General features: G+C 35.3%; 1 protein-coding gene and 1 long non-coding RNA gene across 2 annotated transcripts; one reads left to right on the top strand and one right to left on the bottom strand.

The window, feature by feature from the left end:
- Nucleotides 1-547: 547 nt before the first annotated feature.
- On the top strand, nucleotides 548-2474 carry LOC141678657 (uncharacterized). The gene is made up of 3 exons (XR_012557837.1): nucleotides 548-608; nucleotides 698-1433; nucleotides 2053-2474. It is a non-coding gene; the product is annotated as an uncharacterized LOC141678657 (long non-coding RNA).
- Nucleotides 2475-8111: 5637 nt separating this feature from the next.
- LOC141679975 (uncharacterized) lies at nucleotides 8112-8618 on the bottom strand. The gene has a single exon (XM_074486324.1). The coding sequence runs from the start codon at nucleotides 8616-8618 to the stop codon at nucleotides 8112-8114; it is 507 nt and encodes a 168-aa protein (XP_074342425.1).
- Between the last annotated feature and the right edge of the window lie 15859 nt (nucleotides 8619-24477).

Here is a 24477-nt window from a genome sequence, read left to right as displayed (position 1 = left end):
CTTATGGGATGAGGTACTTATTATTATTAATTATTTGTTTACTTTTCTATTATTGCTTTTCTATTCGATTTAATGTCTTACATGTGTGTAATTGTTTACAATTGGTAATTATTTTTTATGTGTTATACAGGTGGTGTTCACATTTGTCATTTGTTGATACTAGTTCAGGTGTGCTGGCCACTCATCATTTCTCTTTAGATGGCCTTGCTCCTTCTCATTTTATATGGCACCCCTATACGAGTGAGATTCTTGCAGCTCTACCTCCTTTTTGTGTAGATGGTACTTCTATTTTTTGATATAAGGGTTCTTTTTTTGTTTCTTCATTATTGAGCCACACGCCCTGAATAATTGTTTGTTTCAGTTTGGTTTGATTCAGGATATACCCCCAAATGACTCTATTCGAAAAATATTCATAAAATTAAGTTCCAGGGTAAACAAGATTCTAACTGCACATTTATACATCGTGATCATGTATTCATTGGGCTGGTCGTGCACCCCACGTAGTTACTAGTATTAAAGGTTCTAGTGTTATTGATGGTTATGTTAAGTGGTATTCTCATATTACTCGCTTGTTTTATACACTTCTACGTGGTTCCCACCTTTGTGCGGTAATTTCCAATTATAACCATTGCCAAATTGCGTTATTTCCAAATTTTCTTATGTAATTATGTGCTTATGGTGTTCTTGTTTTTGACAGGTTAATTTGTTGGAGTATATATCTTTAGTTGCTAAAGGAGTCATCGCCGGAGATATGAGTTATATCGAATCTATTTCCAATAATTGTATAAATTTGTTACAAGAGCAGTTCAATTATAGAGTCTCCCACTTAAAGCTATGAGAGAAAAAGAAATTGTTATACCAAAGAAACCTAAAAGAGTTGGTCATAAAGGTGGCCGTAGAGGTGTCAATGCTCCACAGAAGCGGGGGATGCATGTTGATGATGATGGAGCAAATTTAAATTGAGATAATTTTGGTGTTGAAGAAGGTTCAATAAAGTTAGGCGATGAGGGATAGATTGTTGGGACACGTCTACTCCTGTACATGAAAATGAAATGGATGCGAGGGTGGGGACTATATTGTCACATATACATGAGGAGATGGATGGTAATGATAATGTTCAACCATTATCACACCTAACATTTGATCTAGGAATTTCTCAGGCCTAGCCTCCCTATCAGTCACCACAAGAACCTGTTATGAATCAGCCGCAACTGCAACTACAGAGGCGATTGTTTTAGCAACAGTCAGCACAGAAGCAACAACTAGCATCATACTCGGCTCAAGAGCAGCGACATCCAGTGCAGCATGGCCATCCAGCACAACACCAACCTACAACTCAGCCTCTGCATCATCCTATAGACCAGGCAGCGTAGCAGCCTACCGACCGGGCAGTGTCGTAACGTGCGTACCAGCAAGTGTAACCTCATAATCAGGTACATACGCCTGATTAAGTTGGTCTGGTCATTTTTTATATAACTATCGTTTTATTCTTTTATTTCATAAATCCCTCTTTTCATCCCTTTAGTGGTACCACACTGCCACCTACATTATCCCAGGTGGTATCTATATTATCATAACCAAGTAAAGTTTTTTAGCTAAATAAATATTTAATCCAATTTCTGTGGTTAGATGAAGTTTGGTGGTTTTACACGGTAGTATACTAGTATAGTACTATTAGTAATCACAGTCTACATTTTACATTGTTTGCCTTCAATATTATTGTAGGTACTCTTTTTGTTCCATCCAAGTTTCACACTGTTATTATACTATTGACAGTTGGAATTTTTGTGGTTTTCATTTATCATTGGATAAGGATAAATTAGCGTAAATATTTATTGGCAATTATTAGGAGCTATGGGTTGTTGTATTGTCTGTTAATCATTTGAGTTGAACCAGCAATCTTGCTTATACAATCCCGCCATTTACAAACAAAATACATTTTGATTTTAAGAATTTGAATTTTAGTACTCAAAATTAATAAATTAACTTGTATACTTATGGGAGATCCGAGAGATAATTTTCAATTTTTAAACTTTATTTATTTATGTACAGTGACATCCAGGACAATCGTCAGGTCCTTAGTTAGCGCTTTAGGCAGCAAATCAGCCAGCGCCACAACAAGCGCCATTGCCATGCCGCTCCCACCACTCCAGGCAGTGTAACACCCAGCAAAGCAGCCAGCGCCGACACAACAACCATGTAATATCCCGTATTTTCAGAGGTTATTATTATTATTATTTGAATGATTTTATGTGAATGTTCAATTTAGAGGGAATTGAATTATGGATATTTTATTCATGTTTGATAAGTTTGTGTCATTCAATGACTTCATATGCTAATTGTTAAATTGTGTCGATCCTTGTTAATTTTTGAAAATATTTACTTAAATGTATTAATTTCAAAAGGTTATTTGAAAGCCGGTCATTTTATTGATATCGGTAAATTGAGTTCGTTTTGTAATAATGGGAATTGAATGGATATTCTGTCAGCTATGTCTTGTATGTAATAAAAACTAAACGGGCTGCTGGAGACCCGGTGGAGCGGGCTCTCTCATATTAATTGTGTGTGACTCAGTTGTGATTGAGGATTATTTGTATTATAAATTACTGAGTCGTATCGTTTTGTTTTTTTCTTTAAAAGTAATTTTACTGAAAATTTATTTTCATAAATATTTAAATTATCTTTAAAATTATTTTTATGATTTTATAATTTCAATAATTATATATAGGAATTTATAAAATTTAGAAAGTAATATTTCATCAATCATTTATCCCTAAATGATTTTCTGATTGTATTTTAGTATAAATTCAGTATTAAATTCAAGAATGTTTCAAAAATATGAAACTCATAATTTCTTAAGTTTTAAATATTTTGATAATTTTAAAAATATTTCGGAAATTTTTTGGGTTATATTTACCCGCACGTTTGTTCATTAAATTGTAAAATGCGGGTATGAAGCACAATTCAATAATGTTTTAAAAATTATGAAAATTTTATTTTATTAGTTTTAAAATATTCTGAGAATTTTAGAAGTATTTCGGTAAGTTTTTGAGTTAGTTTCACTCACAAGTTTATTCGTTAAATTATGAAATGCGGGTCTGATGTTAGATTCAAAAATGTATTAAAAATTACGAAATTTTTATTTTATTAGTTTTCAAATATTTCGGGAATTTTTAAAATTATTTAGGAAACTTTTCGGGTTATATTCACCTGTAAATTTGCTCGATAAAATATAAAACTTGGGATAAAATCAGGTCGCCAGGGGATAAATGTTACACTAATTGTATTCCTGTTAATTAGTAAAACGTGGCAGATGCTTATTACCTCCATGTTGAATAAAAAACATAAACAAAAGAGAAAAAACAAAAACAAAATAAGTTGTGTGTGTGTGTACATAAACCACAACCTCTTCTATTACCCAATATCCACTGCCACCTCTCTCCAAACTCTCTGTATCTCCACTCTGCTATGCTTATATATTTTCAATCTTCGAAAATTCATATTTCTTAAAACGTCCGTCCAAATTTCAATTGTTATATATATAAACGATCAGCACTTCAATATCTATGCATAGGTATATATATTGCAAGATTTTGAGAAGAAAATTTTCGGGGCATAGTTTCCGTTTTAATATATATATTCGGAGCATAGAAAAGGAGTTTGACGGTGCTGATTACTCCACATGGCATCTCAGGATATACATGTATATGGCTATTAATTTCGAATTTTTCTGGGGATATTTTCTAGACATCAGATAATCTCTTGGGGAAATCAGAATTTATTTTCCGTAACGATTTCGAAATTCCGCTTTTGTACTTGGGTATATTATAGCATGTAAGTGTTTATATATTTATTTCATAATTTTTAGTAATTGTTGTAGAAGTCGCTTTTGACCGTATTTTTTTCGTTTCTGGCATGTTTATACGTGCAAATATAAAATATGGTGTGTTTTATATCTATTGATTCTATATCGTTTGAGATTGATTTTGAGGGGTTCTGACCCCGGGGGGAAAGTCTGTATTACAAAGACACTATTTTGAATTTTTTTGTAAAATATCTATTTTAATTTCAAATCATTATCTTTTATTATTTTCAAAAACTATAATTTGATTTAATTATCTATAATTTGTTTTGATTAATTCTTTATTCATTTAATTGATCGATCAATTCATTTAATCGATTAATTTTATTTATAAATAGTTGAATAAAGTGTAATTATTTATAATTGAGCCAAACAATATTCTGAAATTATTTTGAGCTTTTAAAAATTATATTTGGGTATTTAAAAATCAATTAATATAATTATTTATTTATTTATTCTTATTTTATTCATAATAAATAGACTATTTGTCCGTTTAATACGAAACGAATGCGTCTAGACTCAGAAAAATATTCTACTTCTATTAAAAATACTCTCGAGACACAAATTATTTTGTTTCAAAAGGTTTCTTGTTTTGCGAGCTGTTCTGAGTCGATTATTGAGCGATAAATCATATTTTTGACCCGACTTCAGTTTTAAACGTACCAAGTCGAACCTTTTGACGAACCGAGGCATGCGTTATATGGATTGTGCGATACGTGGATTATGTGCTTATATATTATGTGAATTATGTGCGTACGTGGGTCAAGAGTCTTGTGTTTGACTGTTTTAATTATGTGTGGGCTATCGTATGGGTAGACGATAAGGTTTTGACGCGTAGTTCGTTGAGTAATTATCGTTAGAAGATTAAAGTTGTATCTTTTAATTATAGATACGGATCATTCGAGTTGATCAGGACAAGACGTTGGATAAAGAGTGAAATGGAATGGTGTCGGTTATCAAGTCACAAGCAATCGCAGGAGCACCATATCAGTGAGTTGTCAAAATAGAAAGATGGTGATGTCTTGAGATGCCAGACTGAGATAATTGCGTTGTTGCAAGTGTGACTAACTGTTAAAAACCAAAGGCAACTTTTCCTTGCTATTTTAATTCCATAGTAGTTCAATGTTTTTCATATCCAACTGCTTATGATTATGCAAGTATTGTTTTCCTATTCTCAGTTCATAATAGATAAATGTTTTACATATCCCTGAGTTAAATATTTATCATGTAAATAGTTAAGTGTTTTTACTTATCCAAATACTGGATTTATAAAAGTTTTATAACCTGAGAAAAATGAAATTGTTGCGAGTATTCTTGCCCAAGTGAATGGGGGAATAAAATTATTTAGGATGTCGATTGATTCGGCTCCTTTTCAATTAAATGTTTTAAGATTGGATGGTTGCGTAAGAGGCCGTGGAGGTGGTCCAGTGTGAGCTATGTATTATACAAGATATAATACCTTGCTAGGTCGATATGTGCCTTGGGTACACCTTTGTTTAGTTGGATATGCTTTGGCATACCGATATTGCTCCGCGGCTGATCACCGGTGGCAACACACCGTCGTTCGAGGATTCCAATCTAAATTGTTGTTTCTAAATTTTTTTGATAATCATAAATTAAATGATTTATCAAGTGTTTCTATTTTGGATAAAATGTGAGATACGGTTTTAATTCAGTTTCTGATTGATGTTGATATTTAGGTTGTTGTTAAATATCAAAAGTGGTATTAATATAGATGATTAATGTTGATTTCAGTTTGGGATATTGTGAGGATGAAAGTTGATATTGATATCTAGTTTGATATGACATCAAAATGAGTATTTGATATGACATCAAAATGAGTATTAATATCAGTCGTTAATCATTATTTCATGTTGTTGTTTACGATATTTCCGTAAAGTTTGTTTTACGAGTTTATCATCGTCAAGATTCGAAGTATTGTTGAATCATTTTAGCTCAAAAATATAAAAAGTATTTTGAATACATTTAAGGAACCTTCTTTAACAAATTTTCTGATTTAGCAATTATTATTTTAAATGTTCTGCTCTATTACAGACGTCGATTTTATATCAAAAGACCATATATATGTTATAACGAACTTGCTGAGCATTTCTTCCGCTCATACTTGCATGTTTTTAAATTTAACCTTCCGGTGAGGATTAGCTTGCGCTGTTTAGCTGTGTAATTCGAGAAGTCAATGGAAGAAGCTTTTGGAAGGTGATAGGTGCAGGGTTTGCGGACTAGTATAAGTTCTATTGTATAAAGTTGTTTGTATATATATATATATATGTTATGTTATTTTATATTTGGGACTAGTATGCTTCGCTTCGAAGTTATACTAGCAGGTTAAGTTATGAAATTGAGAATTGTTAAAAAGAGTTTTAAAAGTGAGAAATTTATTTGTGGAATTTGGAATTCTTGTTTCTAGAACTATAACCTGAAAAGATCTTGGTATAGTTTGGGGTCACAGATGATATATTTGAGTTGCTGGCCTTTATTTATTGATTAAACAGGTTATTTTGGATTGAGATTTCACAGTGACAACCAAATCGCCTGACCCCGGATTTGGGGTCGTTACAAACCAACATCAGCGCAACATCCCCAACAGCCAACTCAATATCAAGCACATCAGGAAGGCCACCAGGTAGCAAAGCAACCAGCAGAAGCTCGTATGAATTTGCATCCGCGAAAGCGAAATCCACCAGGATGTGGCACTACTGCCTATAAAAAAATTGAAATCAATGAGAGATGTCCTAAGTGAGTAGTTTCAACTTATATTTACACTCTCTATATTTTTATTGTCATTTGTTTTAAATTTGTTGATTATTCCTTTTTTGTGCAGGTTGAGCAGATCAAATTGATGTTTCAATATGTCGTAAGATCAGGTAAGAAATATACATTTTTAAAGTTTAGAACATCTGAAAAAAGTTTTCATCTTCACTTGTTGAAACCTGGAATAAAGAATCCTGATACAAACATAAATATAAATGAAACACATTTCCAGCAAGTAAGAAAGTGAATTGATTCTTGCTTAATATGAGAGATGACTAATATTTTGCACTAGATTATGTTATAAATGAGAAATGATACCTTGTAACGTTTTCATTTTTTGTGTGATCAGTACTTTTTTTCCTATGACATGTTATTAACTTACTATCGCATCAGTTGTTTTACAAACTTGGTCTAAATGGAGATTTACTAAAAAATGGAGCTGTTAGTTTTATTATTTTGTTGGAAGATATTATAAGCTTTTGTAGACTTAAGCTTGGATACTGATTAGGGCTACTATATTGATGATCGGATGGTGTTATTCAACAATGGATTTGTGGATTTAGCTGTATGATTATGATAATATTTTGGATAACATATTAATATGTAATGATATTATTTTGGATTTACTTTTGTATGTTAATTGTGGAACCTTTATATACCTAAAACCTGATCAGTGCATATTACAAGTGAAATACAGAATACAGGATTGTTCCAGGAAACTGAAATACAAAGGCAAATTATAGTACATGACGCGCATAAAGAAATTGTGCATTCAGTACCCGCATAATAGTAATGCGTGTTTACTGTAGAGTATGCATTAACCTATTGGATTTTCTTTAGTATTGTACACATTACAAAAATCCGTATATGGTATACGCATTACTCTATTGCATTTAATGTTCTTTTATACTTGCACCTCCTGATGCATACTTGCATACTACATACTTGGATTGCAATCCTCTGCTTGTCACAAATATAATTTATCCACAAAAACTTAAAATTTAACATACGATATTAATAGAAAGATGCAATACACATATGCCATAAACATAATTAATCTCATAGACCATACATAGGATTTCCCCATATGCCACAAACATAATTAATTACATAGACCATACCAAGTAGCTAACTATTACAAACCTTGAATTAAACCTTTAAAAAATCATGATTCAAATACAATAATTAGACCTTGTCAAATACTTAATATTTTTGTAATAAAAATTCACTTGTCCAACACAAATACAATAACTTAGACCTTGTCCAATGCTCAAATATAATAAATAAAGCTCCAAAGATAATGGCTTCTACGACTTGAATTTCCTTCCAATTTTGAAAAGTGAACCTGCATTTTGAATTAGACCTGCAATTGAATGGATGCATTTAAATTCCGTAATTTAGTAATGATAAGAAGTATTTTACGAAAAAATAATAATTTAGCAAATTAACTAATGTAGATTATACCGATCAAAATACTTTATGAAGCACTAGAAGTAGTTTCTTTGCCTTTTTCTTGATAATCCATCTCACTTTTATATCTTGTTAATTTCCTCCTTCCCGGTTTTTTAGGAATATCTTCATTGGCAACCACTCTAGGAAACTCACCCAATAACGGCCATGCCTTCTTATCATGTATTGGATGAAATTTACCCAAATACACCTTTTTAACATTTTCTAGCTTGTACCACTCACTCACAAAGCGTGTGTATTGCAAGACAACACTAGCACAACAAGCAAGGATGTGGAAACATGGTACCTGATATGTTTGCCACTTGTTACAAGTGCATGTGCGATCTTGTAGGAGAACAACATGCTTATTTCCTCCTTTCAAACCATGATTCCTTGTAATTACCTCAAATACCCAAGTATTGTAGTCAATTCTTGTGACATGATACCCAGTTGCACGCTCTTTCCATAACTTCGGCATATTATTGGCATATTTGGTGAACTCCTCACCCTCTAGTGCTTGTTTTTCTATCTCCATGTGAGCTGATTAAAGTAGATAAGTACTTTATTATACAAGGTTTTAACAAGTACAAAAATCGGAAGTTTTCTTGATTTTTTAATTCGATTATTCCATCTTTCAGCCATATTTGTAGTCATGATTCCGAATATTTTCCATTCATCACAAGCTAATGATGAGTGTTTGGGGTGCATTTCACTAAACCACTCATCAGCCCTAGGCTTAGTTGCTAGCAATGCCTGCCATTACACATTTTAACTACCCTTTTCTTCAGACCCTTTTTCTTGAACTGCTTTGTGAAATTAGCAGCTAGGCACCTGATGCAGAATCTGTGATATCCATATGGCTCGCAACAGCCAAGGTTTGGATTATTCATTACAGACATGATTCTTGCATGTCTGTTTGAAATAAAACAAACACCCATTCATCTGAGGGCAACCGTCTTCCACACTCTATCCATGAACCAAGTCCAGCTATATATATTTTCCCCTTCAACAACAACAAATGCTACCGGGAGAATGTGATGGAAACCATCAATGTTTTTAGCAATAAGTAATGCTCTGCGGTACATGCCACATAGATGTGTACCGTTTATCTGAAGTAATGAAATGCAATGTGCAAAGGCATCAATAAAAGGCTTGTATGTCCAAAATAAGCGCCTGAATCTTACCACCTATCATTATGTTCATGGATAATAATGAGATTAAAGGTACTTAATTAAGGATATTAACTATTTTACTATTTTTTAATGTTAAAAGTTAAAGGGTTTACCATTTCTTTTTGGGTTTTAGAAATATTTTAAAAAAATGATCATTCATACGACTATTTAAAGTTTAGGATTTAGGGTTGTTAGGCCCTAAACCCTAGGAACCAATTAGATTTTTTTTAATTTTTAGAAAGTTAAAGGTTCACCGTTCCTTTTTAAATTTTAGAAATATTTAGTGTTAGAATGTAGGGTTTAGGGCCTAAACTTTAATTAAATCTAGAACGGCCCTAAATCCTTGATACCAATTAGAAATATTGTTTTTTATATAAAAAAAGGTTAAAGGGTTTACCGTTTTTTTTTTTGGATTTTAGAAATATTTAAAAAATTTGATAATCTAAACCCTAGGAATCAAATTGTAATTTATTAATATACTCTAATTACCATTATTAGGGAATTATACCTCTCATATCGACTTTTGTAGTTCATGCTCCTTGAAGTAACAATGAATATGGGTACCATGATTTAGTTGCTGAAGAACATTCATCAAGAAAGGAAGATCCTGTTATTATTGCTCCCACGAACCACAGATTTTCTGACTTGCAATTCTTTTTCCATCTCTTAACTTTTTTTCTTGATGGTTTATACCCAAATTGTTTAATAATTGCAGTCCTGAAGACCTTCTCCGAGATGGTAGTATTCGTAAAAACTAGGACCATAGTCATCTCTGCAATGTATGAAAAGATTAATTTTAAGTGATCTTGTGTTATGGCATGATTGACGTAAGTATGGGGACCCTTAGTGTCCATAATCTCAATATGATCATGTAATTTTCTTTTCATACCCCTCAATCTCCACTTACAACCCTTCATGATTCAATTTGCATACCACTTCCCAAGTTACAGAATCAGATTTAATCACATTATCTCCAAAGGAATGACAAGTATAATTTGATATGTGATTTGGAATTAGAGCAGATGAGCTAAAGAAAAGTAGCAGCAGGTGTCTGGGGTGTCTGTGGCAGGGTAAAAAAAATAATTGGGGGTTTTAAGATTTACACATAGTATGCATTTTAAAAATACGTATAGGTCACTACATACGCAAGTCAACAATGCGATGTATGCACATGTAGTGATTACATGCATATTCGCTTAATTTTTATGTTTTTTAATTTTAATGAGATAAAGTAGGGGAGAATAGAAAAAATTAAAAGAGTGCGCACAGCTTCTATGCGTATAGCCTGAACGCATGTTACTCGTATACACTACACGCAGTGTTGTACTGCGTATTCTTTGTTCTAGTTCATCCCTCTGTTTATGCATAATATTAATATTAAAGTACACGCAATATTATTTTGCGTAGTAAGGACACACATGTATGTCGTGCGTGTTTTGTGGTTATTATGAGTGCTTTTCAGCGCCGATGGGTATTTCAGTTTCATTCTTAAAAAAACAGGGTAAATTGGTATTTCACCATATATGTGTCTATGTATTTATGTATGAGTATATATTTTTTAATGTATGTATGCATTCATGTATTCATAATCACTACAAAATAATAAGTTATATATAAATAAACATATTAATTATGTAACAACCAATAGATTCTAATAAATAAATGTTGAGATGAAATAAATACTAAATAGATATTAATGTAAGAGTTTATCATCTAAATAAGTTATAATAAATTTTTGTTTAAAAACTGTATGTGCGCGCATTAGTTAGTTAGATATATCTATTTATGATGAAAGTATTAATGAATAAATTTGTTCATATAGCAATAAGTTAGATATAAATACTAGTACTAACTAAGTAATAATGAATTAGTATTAATGGTTGAAATGAATATTTTATAAATATTGATTAGAGGCACACATATATATATAATAGATAGATAGATTGCCACTGCTTTCACCAAACTGAGAGAACAATCGTCGTTCTACCAAAATAATAAAAGTGTTTTGGTTTTTGATTGGTTGGGTTGAAAAATCTTCAAATACTTTTATATAGGTTTTACCGTATGGATTTTAAGTTTTTTTAGACTAACCCAAACCAGATCGTTTTAAGTTACAAATTTTGTTCAAGAATTTAAATAATGGTTTAGCCAACAAGTGCCTTCAAAACATAGAATAATAGTTATTTATTAATTTTTTATTGTATTGTATAGTATTGCTATTTTGTTATCTTATACCAGTTTATAACTACTCAATGTACATGTCTTGTTAAGACTTAATCAATATTGATTTTTGTTCATATTAGTATAAATTCTTCTTATTACAAATTTATACTTAGGGAGTGTTTGTTGTTGTAGTCAGCAACAACGGCTTCTTGCTGAAAAAATAGCTAAAAACCTATTTGGTAAAATACAAAAACTTCTTTTCTGCAATGTATTTTTGGCCTACAAGCTGCGGTTAGAAAAAAACAAGTCCCCCATGCTTTTGAAAAAATCCGTTTTACAACTTTTGCGGGAAGTAGTTGCCGATTTCACCATCGAACCTCACCAAAAACGTTATGTGATTAATTTCTTACATCAAAATATTTACATATCAAAAAATTTACCGAACAACCATTTGTATTTTATAACAGCACTTTTTTTACTAAGACTTTTTCTAACAACACAATATTTTTTCATAACAATCCCCCAAATAGAGCCTTAATATAAATCTAATTTAATGAAATATAAATATAAACATATATTTATATATAATAAATCATATTCTAATCTATTTTAAGAATGATTAATACATTTAAGTTTTATAAAGAATAATACATAAAAAATCAATTATTATGCAATTATAATTTAATTGTAAGTATATTTAATAAATAACTATACCAATAAAGTAAAGTAAAGAATGTTAAATCAGTTAGCTAATACATAGAATTGATCCTGACACTACATAATAACTTTAACAATATTGTTTAGTACATGTTATTGGTAGGATTCTGTTTTAAAATAAAAACTGGGGTTTCATTTGTATTTTATGTTTGAGTTTATGAGCTTCGAGCTTTAATGGATGTTCTTGCGTTCAAGACTATCGGTCCTCCCAAGATGCCTACGTATTTCTGTATTCTAGAGAATCAAGCCAATGTAGTTCTAGGTATAGGGTTAGAGCCCTTTATATAGATGTTGAGTCTAGGGTTTAGACTTTGGTTGGGAGACTTGACAAGTCTCCAACTTAAAGGTAATTAGGACTCTTTTAAGGAGGTGGATTCTAGATTCTTCCTTATAAGAGTTGGTTTCAATATTGAAAAGCGTGTCTTGGACTTCTGCCATATTGGGTTTTGACCATGAACAGTCTCGTTCATGGACGTCGTGGGCCTAGGCCACTTACTTATTCGCCACTCATCGCTTGTGGGCCTCGACCATGGAATACCTTATCCATGATCGTCATGGTCCTTGGTCTTTTTTGTTCGTGATGGGCCTTTAACAACATTGTTCATGTTGGGCTTTGGACATGGAATTATTGCGATATTTATTATGTCTCTAGGGTTTATTTTCAACCAATATTGTTTGCCACCAACTTTAGGGAAAACTTCTTGAGTTTTCGTGGAAGTTATAATGGTCTAATCGCGACTCGGGGTCTTTTCTGTCCTTCTTGGGTATCGTCATTTATTCGCAAAGTGTAAATGGATCTACACATTTGCAACGACTTCTATATTTCGCGTGATTTTTCACACTTTGGGCCTTGGAATAGGCTAATACAGTAGTGTTTTGACATTAAACTGTCCTAATCGGGGCTAAAAAATGAGCGCTAGTCACATGTTAATTACAGGGTAAAAGCTCCTAACGGGACCTAATCATGGTTAATCGGCCCTAATTGGGGCTAATAAACATGTGTAGGTCGCTAATTAACCATAATATTATCTAATTTTGGGCTGAAATATGCTAATTAGCCTTAATTGAGGCTAACCGACCCTAATTGAGGCTAATTTGAAACTAAATTTCACTAATCGATCTTAATCGGGGCTAATAAAAAATATAAAAATTTCATATTTTTGGCCCAATTTTCAATGACACAGTGCAAAATATTCACTCGAGGACATTTTTGTCAAACGGGAATCCGTCCGTGGATGTCCTGGTCGACTAGGAGGCTCCATTATAGTAGGTCAGCCACCTCTGGTCAGCCAAGACCTTACACGTGGAGTCCTTCGTCGGATAGGATGAGGTTCGTGGATTCCTCAAATTATTTTTTGAGAGTTTCCTAATCGGCCAGAGGATCGTCTGTGAACGTCATGGTCGACCGAAGGCCTCCATATAGGAGGTCGTCTGAGACATGGTCCATGGATGTCCTCAGAACTTCGTCCATAGATATCCTTGAACCTTGTTCATGGACATTCTTGAACCTTCTTGGTGGACATCCTTCCTTGAATCTCCATTCGTGGATATCCTTGAACCTTGTTTGGGAAGATTCATAAACCTTGTTTGTGGATTTCCTTGAACCTTCGTTCGTGGATATCCTTGAACCTTCTTCGAGGACATCTCTAGACCTTATTTTTGGATTTCCTTGAACCTTCGTTCATGGATATCCTTGAACCTTCATTCATGGACATCGCTGAACTTTCTTTAGGGACATCTTTAGACCTTGTTTGTAGATTTCCTTGAACCTTCATTTATGGACATCCTTGAACCTTGTCTGGGGACATCCCTGGACCTTGATTGTGGACATCCTTGAACCTTCGTTCATGGACATTCTTGAACCTTCGTTCATGGTCATCCTTGAGGGACCAATGGCTCCATATAGGGAGGTCGGCCAGGATAAGGTCTGTAGACATCCTTGGACGTCCTTTCGTTGACGCCCTTGATATAATAATGGCCCCATATAGGGAAGTCGACCAGGAAGAGATCTATTGATTTCCTTGAGGGACCAATGCCCCCATATAGGGAGGTAGGTCGGGTTACCCTTCATGGGGTTTCTTGACTGGCCTTTAACCTTCTCTTGGCTTGGTAAGTTTTCTTCCTTCGGTTATGGGTTCGTTTTGGGAACGTCTAGTTGGTTGGAAGCTTGGTCAAGGAAGTCTCGATCGTTCTTGAACTTTGTTCGAGGGTGCTCTAGTTAGACAACAACCATTCTCAAAGTTTAGTCCTGGATATGGTTGGCCATAAATTGTAGCTTGAGAGTTGATTCCTAACTTTTTGGATTAGATTATAATGATTCGTATCCTTTATTTTAATCATTTCACTAATCTTTATGATTTGTGTAATTAATCTTTGGTAAAGGCTAATACATGAGTCTTGGCTTTCCTTGAGCTTGCTCTATGGACCAGTTCGACACCCGATATTTAGTATAATTTTATTCATTTATTGTGTCCTTTCTTCCTGTATTCAACAGGCTTTTGCTGCTTTCACGGTCTTTACTTGAGTGCAACCTGCAAATGCGAACCAGCTTATGTCGTGACGTGTTATAGCAGGTGCCTCTTTTTCTACAAAAGAAGATGAGAAGTTCTCATTTTCATTTACACCTTTATTTTCTCAATCTCTTACAAGTTTTCTTTATCTCAGGAGATTTCAATTTTTCAAGGTGTCCGAGGGTAAATTCAACAAGCCTTCTCTCTTAGTTGAGAAACTGATGATCAAGCTTGCTCGACTTAGGTCACTCAAAGGTGAAGCTTCAGTTTTACCCTTTTATCTAAATCGTTGTTAAAATAATTTAAAGAGCATGCTTGAGGAGTATCCTAGCAATGTTAACCTTAACACATTACTAGCATACCTGAAATGATGTAAAAAAGACTAAATTGGATTATACCTTTCCAAAATGGATCAAGATGTACCAGGACAAATGTAACGACCCAGCTGCAATTCGAGTCTGAAAAGGTTTTGCATGTTTAAGGGGGCTTTTGTTGTCGGGTTGAGGTTTCCCTTACACCTTTTTATCATTAGTTGTTAGTAGAGATGAAGATTCACCCTTGCCAACTCTATCCAAATGTTTGGGCATTTATCATTGTATTCATAGTGAGATGCCATGACCTTGGCATTCCTTTGGGCATGAACATGTTCAGGAGTATCTTCATGAAAAAGAATTCTCATATGACTTGGTCCGGGTAGGTCCAGTTCTAACACAAGCCTCGGGTTCATCATATTATGAATTCATACTCTCTCCTGGATTCCATCCACAAGTGGAACAAGAAGTTCGTAGTCCTTGAGTGGGAAGGAGGAGATTGGGGAGAACTCCTTAGACATGACCTTAGCTGTCCTGTGATAGTTCTCATTTCATCTTGGACCTTGACCTTCCCGAGCTACATGCCCATGACCTTCTTATCAAGGACAACGACCAAAACCCTTTTTGGCATTTCGTTATCGAGAGGAAGCTCATGGAGGCTGGCCTTAGTGGCCTCTCCGTGGAGCGTATTTAATTTCCTTCTACTTTGTTTTTGGTCAAGTTTGTTCTTATACCAATTTTTTCCTTTTTTCATTTCAGCTAATAATGCCTTTGATGAGCATGTAGATAAATGAGAAATTATCAAAAAGAGGATAGTGAGAAAAGCTAATAAAGACATGAATCATATCCCGAAGGTCTCTACGTTCTTAGAACCTTCTAGGTCTATGAAAAAAGGGTGAAGAGTTCAGATGTAAGCTCAAAGACTCCCTTTGAACCGTTATGGGGCATATGCACTCAAGACTCAGTACTAGGGAATCCTGAACTTACCTTGGATTGGTTTCAGTTCTCCATCATTCCTCATGACCTTTTTTATATCTCATCAGGCAAACAATTCTTTGAGGCGGAGATTTTTGGGGCTCATACCTTGTACCATATACATTTCTTCCTTTAGCAATTCCAATATTCCAAATTTATTATCCAATAGAAGCCTATCCGATAAATGGTCTGTGGACTTCCTTGGACATCCGTTCGAGGATATCCTGATTGGCCTAAGGCTCCCATATAGGTAGGTCGGATGGGATCTCATCTGTGGGGTGTCTTAGCTGGCCAAATGTTATATTATGAAATTAGTTTGTTAATGTAATTTTTCTATTAGGCCAAGGCCAACTTCACAGCTTCTTCTACTCAGAGTACGAAGATGTGGAGTGATTACATGGCTTTGGAGGCATCAATGTCGAAACTTGAACATAATTCTTGGAATTGGGATTCTAGAGCTCTTTTGGCTGAGAAAAGGGATTTACACTATGAGAAGAAGCATTCAATCATTGTCAAGAAGAAGGTGGAGTGGAGAAAACTTATTAGCGGTTATCATCAGTCTGAAGACTTTTACAAGCTAATGGACACTCATAATGAAAAGATGCGCCTGATTAACATGTCCATTGGTTGGAATAAAGACATTGAATATGTTCACATCTCTTACCCGGTTGTGGTAGATCTACGAGACTTTGCTAGCCCATAGGTTGTTTCTGAGGTTGATCCTATTGGCTAAGCATTTGGTTCTGGGCTCGAGATTGTTCATCAGTGTTTTGGTTTTAGCTCAAGCCATAGAGGCTCTAGGTCCAAGGGCAAAGCTCCCTCCATAAACCCTAAGTCCAAGGGACCTCTTTATCGGCAGATTCAACAACTTGTTTTGAGGGGTGGAAACTCTTAATTCTCTTCCTCTTCTGATGAGTCTAATGAAGACGAGGGGGATGAGGTCAAGAACAAGAGGGAGATGATGCGGAAGATGAAGACTCTTTAGATGAGTGATCATTGTGGGCTTGCATGGCTTCATTTTCCGTATTAGGAATTTATTTTGGTTTTATCTATTTACGGCCCTTCATGAACTTAAATATTTTCGGTGTGTAACCTAACTATCCTTCAGGACTTGACTTGCGATCCTTCAGGATCTTCTATCTTTATGCATTCGCAGTTTAACTCTACACTTGTCTTTTATTTTTGGCATTTGGTTCTTCGGGACTTGCATTCATTTGATGCTCGTACATATATAAATTTAAGGACAAAATGATAGAAATAAACTTGCATAAATAAATAATATCTGGAAAAATGGGTTCAGCCCTTACAAAAAATGGAGAATAATTTCATCGACCTTATTTCTTCATCGACTACTAAATACTAGGAACATGTCTTGTATGCCTTCAACATAATAAAGCTTAAGGTTGGAAGTGTGCCAAGTATGAGGCTCTTCGTCATCTCTCAAGGTTTCCAGTTTGTAAGATCATCGTCCTAGTGTCTTCTTGATCTGCAAGGTCCTTCCCAATTAGGGGCTAACATTTCTTTCTCAACGTCTCCTGACGCCTCAATCTTTCTTAAGATAAAGTCTTCTTATTGAAAAAACTTTTGTTTAACCCGTCTATTGTAATAGAGTGAGGTTATTCAATGATACTCTATATTACGGTCATTAGCTTTCCCTGGCTTCATCAATTAGGTCGAGGGTGAGACTGATGCCTTCTTTATTGGTCTCTAGTTCGTAGGGTTCCACCCTTGGTGATCCATGGGTGATCTCTAAGGGCACCATTTCTTTGGCTGCATAAGATAACATAAATGAGGTTGCTTCAGTCGTAACTTTGCAAATGGTACGATATGCCCATAATATAGGCAGTAATTCATCCACCTAATTATTCCTTGAGCATTCAACCCTCTTCTTAAGTCCATCAAGGATGATTCGATTAACAACTTTTGTTTGCCCGTTTTCCTCTGGATGGGTAACTGGGGTGAAATGAAGTTATATCTTATTATCCTTACAATACTCATTGAACTCTTTGTTTTTAATTTGACGCCCATTATCCGTGACAAGAATGCATGGAATTTCAAATCAGCATATCACATTCTCCCAAAAGAATTGGTAAATATGTTTGATAATTATCTTGGCTAGTGCCTTAGCCTCAATCCACTTTGTGAAGTAGCCTATTGCTACCGCGATGAACTTTCTTTATCATGATGTTATAGGGAAGAAACCAAGTCTATCCATCCCCCCATCACAAATGAGATAGGTGTGTTGATAGATGTAAGCCTCTATGGGGGCTTCTGACTATATGAGCATGCCTTTGAAACATGTTGCACTTCTTCACATTAACCTTTGTATCGGCCAGTATCGTTGGCAAGTACAATCCCAATCGGGTTACCTTGTGAGTGAGGGCCTTGCCCCCAAGTGTTGTCCATAAATCCTCTCATGATATTCTTTAAGTGCCTTCTCTACTTCAAAAGGTCTCAAATACTTAAGTATGGAATGACGAAAGTCTTTTTGTAGAGAAGGCCTTTGATCAAAGAATATCTCAAGGCATCGCTGGGGAGTCATCCTATTTTGAGGTGAGGTTTAATTGGATCAATCCAATAACTTGCTACACCAATTAGTGTTATCAATTTTATGACATGTATGGTAGGGGTCTTCATGACTTTGAAGTAGATACTTCTCAAATAGTTCTCGATCTCAAATAAGGAAAACTTAGATAGGGCATCCTCCGTAGTGTTCTCCTCTACCGAAAAATGCTCTTCGTACCATTTATCAAACTGAGTCAATATTCTCTTCACGACTCTCGGGTACTTGGCTGTAGTATCATCTTTGGCCTCAAACTCTCTTCATCGAAATGTGTCGATAAACAAAATATCCATGGAAGCTCCATTTTCTACTAGGATTCTCTTCACAGAATAATTTCCAATTATCGGGGTGATAATTAAAGGATCATCCTGTGGAAATTTCATACCTTCAGTGTTGGGATCACCGAATTCAAGTGTTATCTTATTCTTAGCACAATTAGGTGCGTCTCCGATAATACTCATTACCTTTCTAGCATAGGCCTTTCGAGAGTTCTTTATTATCTCAACGACCATTTTCCCTTCGGAGATCATGTTGATCACTGGCCATCGGTGATGTGAGTTACAATCCTGGTCATTACCCTTTTGATCATTATCTCTTTTATGGCCTCCACCATCTTCATCCTTGGTGAATCATCCAAAATTTCCTCTTCGGATTAGATACTCAATCTCATCCTAAAGTTATCTGTAGTCGTTGGTGTCATGACTAATATCCTTGCAGAACCTACAATATTGGCCATTTACTCTCGTCTCGGGTCTCATCTTAGTGGCTTTGGCCATCTAAACTCTTTATCCTTCTCAATTTTTAACAAGATTAGGCTCCTTGGAGCGTTCAACCTTGCGTACTCTGTGAATCTCGGTCCTTGATTCTTCTTGGAAGAAGATTCGGAGTTGTCGTCAGTTTGAGGATATTTATCCTTGGCATCGTACGCATGTTCCATTTTTTGCTTCTTATTGCCCAAGTTCTCAGTACTCATCACAAATTTCTTCATACTTTCTTCCTCCTTGATATACTTTTCAGCTCTCTTTTGGAGTTGTAACATGCTTTCAGGTGCATGCTTGGCCAAGGAAATATTAAAGAGCTCATCCTTAGTTCCTTGCTGTAGTGTTATCATGGCCACTTTATCATCAAAATTCGGGACCTTCAAGGCCTCCTTCATGAATCGAGTTAGGTAGTCTCTGACGGACTCCTTTACTCCTTGTTTAAGGCTCATAAGAGAATCCGAACTTTTTTCATGCAATCTTCCACTGAAGAATTGCTTGATGAAAGCATGGCTTAGATATTTGAAGGATCCAATTGAGTTGAGGGGGTAGTCGATTGTACCATCCTTGAGCCATGCCCCCCAGGATTGGAGGGAACGCCCGATACTTAATATCATCATTGATGGCCTACAATAATCGAGTGTTGGAGAACGTTCTCACATGATTCCCAGAGTCGCCAATACCATCATAAGCCATGATGTTGGACATCTTCAACTTTCTTGAGATATGGGCATTCATAATCTCTTCTGTGAATGGTTTAAGATCATCAGGATTTCCTAAGGATATTAAGTCAGTTGGATCGGCACTTGGAGTGACAACCATTTTCCTTGGCCGAGTCTATGATAGGGGGAGCATCCCTTGGTTTTCTTATCAACGTGGATCTTGGTGGCTGATGTATCTCCATATCATGCTTCAGTCTTTGAATTTTAGCTTCACGAGCCCTTATCCTCTCTTGAATATCTTGGGAAATCGTCCTTTGAGTCCTTCAAGACTAACGGTGGCCTCTTGGTTTAGGCTCCTTGCTAGCACGCCTCCTCCTTGGAGTGGTCTCCTCCTTTGATGAATCTGAATCTCTTTTTGAGTATGGTCCAAAAATGTCACGTCCTTCAGGGATAAGGCCAAGTCACGGATGGACATCCGTCATTCTCCATGGCATGAGAGGCCACTCTCCAATATCAGGGTACAAAGGTATCACGTAAGGGGTATTAGTAGTTCCTAGCATCACAGTCATCGACACTTCATACCCAACAGGTCAGGTGCTCAACACCGCATGCAATGCTTGAAGTTGGGGATTTATCCTAGAAGCAGATCTTGCATTGGGGGATTCTTCCCTTGAGTTTGGGTCTCAGTTGCTTCCACATGAGCTCCTCTTCCTTCGGTGGCGTAGGTTGAGTGTGTTGGGATCTCAATGGTGGACAAGATAATGTGTGATGGAATTGGGTCATCACTTCCATCATGCTTCTACTCCGTGTGTTCACCGTGGTTGATGTTGTCTACCCACAGACATCTTATATTGCTTTCACTGACACTCAGCGTTTCATTGATGATGCTGCTTACAATCAAATTTCCATAAACCTTGCTAACACTGTGTTTGGTAAGATTATTTTCTTGTACACTTCTGTGTTAAGCCTATGCATGTGTTTGTTACTCCTGTTTTTTTGTGTTTTGTTTTGTTTTTTAAAGGGTTAAATATCAATATGGTCACTTAGCTCAAGCCCATGTATCAAAAAACACACTCTAGTTATCGGGGCCTCACTTGCATCACTCTAGTTGACGATAATGAAAGCCCCGTTAGTCAGAGTCGTTGACTTGACGGGAATCGTTTAATTATTAACGGAAGGTACAATTGTTCAGACGTGGCACCATGTGGCATATTACCTGGCGTACAACTTAGCTGAAGTAAATTATAATATGGATAAAAAATAAAAAAAATGGTTTAATATATTCACATCGGGGAATTTGGAGCAAATTAGGGTTCTAGAGGCGATTTGGGCGAAAAAACCCTAAAAGGCGAAATCGTCCAATTGATTGGGAGATTCTGCATACATTGTGAAGAGTGCTTTCATTTGTTTTCAATTAGAGGTATATTCAAAAAACCCTACTATTATTGAGAAGAAAAAATGTCAATTTTGTGTGTATGTATGTTGATATGTTTAATGTAATTTATGTTTTTTGTATGTATTTACAGCATGTCTACTACTTTCTACCTTCATCATCACGGTGATTTTACACTACTTCCTAATATTAATTATATTGGGGGAAGAACAGAGGTTATAAAAGATTTTTACTGTGATACTATGCAGTTTCGTGATCTTGAAAAATTTGCTGAAAAATATTCATATGATGTTAATGCTTTGGTTTATTTCAAGTGTGATGGTCTTCATTTGAAGAATGGTACTAGGTTAGTTTATGATGATAAACCTGTTCTTGATTTGATAGAAATACATAAGCCTTATGGTAGAATAGATTTGTTTATTGATCATTTTGAGCTTGATGAACTAATTGATGTACCAAACACTCCAAAACAAAATCCAAGTAAGAATGCCCCCTGTAACTAATGTTGAAAATTAAAATAGTTAGGGGAAATAATCAGAGTGAGCCAGATAATGAGAGTGATGGTGTCTACTTGAGTGATGATTCAGAGGACCCTGATGATCCAGACTTTAAAAACATAAGTGACAGTGAAGATTCTGAAGAAGAGAGCTTAGTTCCTGATAATTGTGTGAGTGATGAGGAAGAACAAGTTATAAAGCAAAATACTAAGAAATTTAAGGATAGTATTTATAATTCTATGAATATACCCACCAAGTCCCCTAGTGAGGAGTCTGAGTTTGATTCTCAAGTTATGAGGTCCCTCTCTTCTTCAAGTGAGGATGAGAATGCTAAGATTTGTTATGTAGGTCCACCTAATCCAAAAAGAAGGAAAAAGTTGAGAAGCAAGAGAAGTACTAGTGGTGTTCCAAGATGGGAGGTTGGTCAAAAATTTGTTAACATGGAAGAGTTTAGGGACCAAGTGAGAACATATGGAGTTAGTGAAAGAAGAGCTGTGCAGTTTATAACTAATGATGCACGTAGGTGTCAAGTAAGTTGTGAGGCTAAGTGCCCCTTTTACATATGGTGTAGCAGGGACAAGGATGGTCATGCTTGCACAATTAAAACACTGGTGGACACACACTTGTGCACCAAGTCATGCAATAACAAAATGGCTAATGTACAGTACTTAGTGGAGGTATTTGGGGATAGAATTAGGAAGAATCCACAATGGAGCTGTAAGGAGATGGAAGAAACTATCAAGAATGAATTGGAGATTGAGGTCCCTAGAATTAAGATTCTCAGATTAAGGAAAGCTGCACTTGAAGGAGTTGCAGAGAGTCTTAAGCAGCATTACTCTAGGGTTAGGGACTTTGGCCATGAGGTTTTGCTTAGTAACCCCAAAAACACTGTGAAAATTTCAACTACAAGGCTGAATCCAGATGACCCTGTCAAATTTAAGAGAATATATGTATGTTAATGTGCATTGAAGACTAGATGAAAGGAAGGGTATAGACCAGTTATTGGTTTAGATGGTTGTTTCCTCAAAACAGTCACTGGTGGGCAGCTACTAGCAGTTGTAAGGAGAGATGGGAACAATCAAATGTTCCCAATATGTTATGCTGTTGTAAACTCAGAAAATACAGATTCTTGGAGATGGTTCATTGGTTTGATGAGTGATGACTTAGAATTGAATGATGGGAGTGGCTTGACTATTATCAGTGACCAACAAAAAGGACTTAAAAATGTTGTGAAGGAGCTTCTACCTAGGGTAGAACACAGATCTTGCACAAGACATCTGTGTTCCAATTTCACAAAAAGGTATTGCTGACCATTTTATGGATTTTTATGTTTTAATTTTGTGATATTTTGTATAACTGACCATTTGATATTTTGTGCAGGTTGCCTAGCTCTTTATTGAAGAGGATTTTTTGGAATATTGCTTGGGCTACACAAGGTGGCATATACCAGATCAATGAAAGAATTAGAGAAGCACTCAAAGGCTGCCTATGCACATTTATCTAAATAGAATCCAAAACAGTGGTGTAAGGCATTTTTTCCACACATTCCTTGGTTGATAACAAAGACAGCAACATGTCAGAGAGTTTCAACTCATGGATAATCAATGAAAGGCAAATAGCATTTTATTATGTATTGCATGCATTTTATAATGTATTTCATGCATTTTATTATGTATTTTATGCATTTTATAATGTATTTCATGCATTTTATTATGTGTAACCATTTGTAGGTTTATACCATTGTTAACTATGTTGCAAGAAATACACTACAAGTTGATGAAAAGAATGAGGCAAAAAAGAGATGACATGATGAAATCTAACCTTCAGATTTGTCTAAAAATTAAAAAATAGTTGGACATCTTAATCACTGAGTCAAAGAAGTTGTCTTGTGACACCCTCAATCTCGGGGTTAGGAAATGAGGACCCACACACCATTAATCTATGAATTAAATAAGCATAAACCCGATTAGCTACTAACAGGATCAAACAGGATAAAGTGTGAGACAAGATTACAACTACCAACCATAGAATATAATTTACAACCCAAAATAAAACCAAATGTACGTAGTCGATCCCAGCTTGGAACCGACATATAACCCATTATATCTTAACAATCTCTTCGGTTAAGCGCTTGCTCACTCAAAACCTGTACTACCTGCTCTGGCAACTGGAAGCCCTCAACACGATAGGGACCACCAGGTACGCTCTTACGAGCAGTGCGCCTAAGCCTGGCATATTCTTGCTTAACTGCCATGGTTAGATTAAAACAAGACATATGAGTATAAAATCAGCAAGTAACTAAAAAGCAGTTCTACGATATAAAATCCACAATATACTTTACTGATCTCCGAGCATTCTACTTTATCAATTCTAGGTGGCAGATTTCTATCTTTTAGGCTATGAAAGGGGGTTATGAAGAAAACTTTGGGCTTTCAAGGAACAAGGCTCAATATAGGGTGAAAGCCGACATTCATCACAAATCATTAAAGGATCACAACTGATCTTTCAAATGGAAAGCGACAATATTTTCATTATAGGGAATTAATTATATGATCAACAGAATCAAAATCAGGGTTCACAAGCTGTAAGCTTCACAATATCACAATCAACTCTTTTTCAAAGCAATATAAACCTTTTTCATTTTCAAAGAATCAATTACTGAGTAGGAAATTT

Source organism: Apium graveolens, chromosome 8 (assembly GCF_009905375.1).
Source record: "Apium graveolens cultivar Ventura chromosome 8, ASM990537v1, whole genome shotgun sequence".
NCBI lineage: Eukaryota > Viridiplantae > Streptophyta > Magnoliopsida > Apiales > Apiaceae > Apium > Apium graveolens.
The sequence above is the reverse complement of the archived record's forward strand: the minus strand, read 5'-3'. Positions and strand labels throughout refer to the sequence as shown.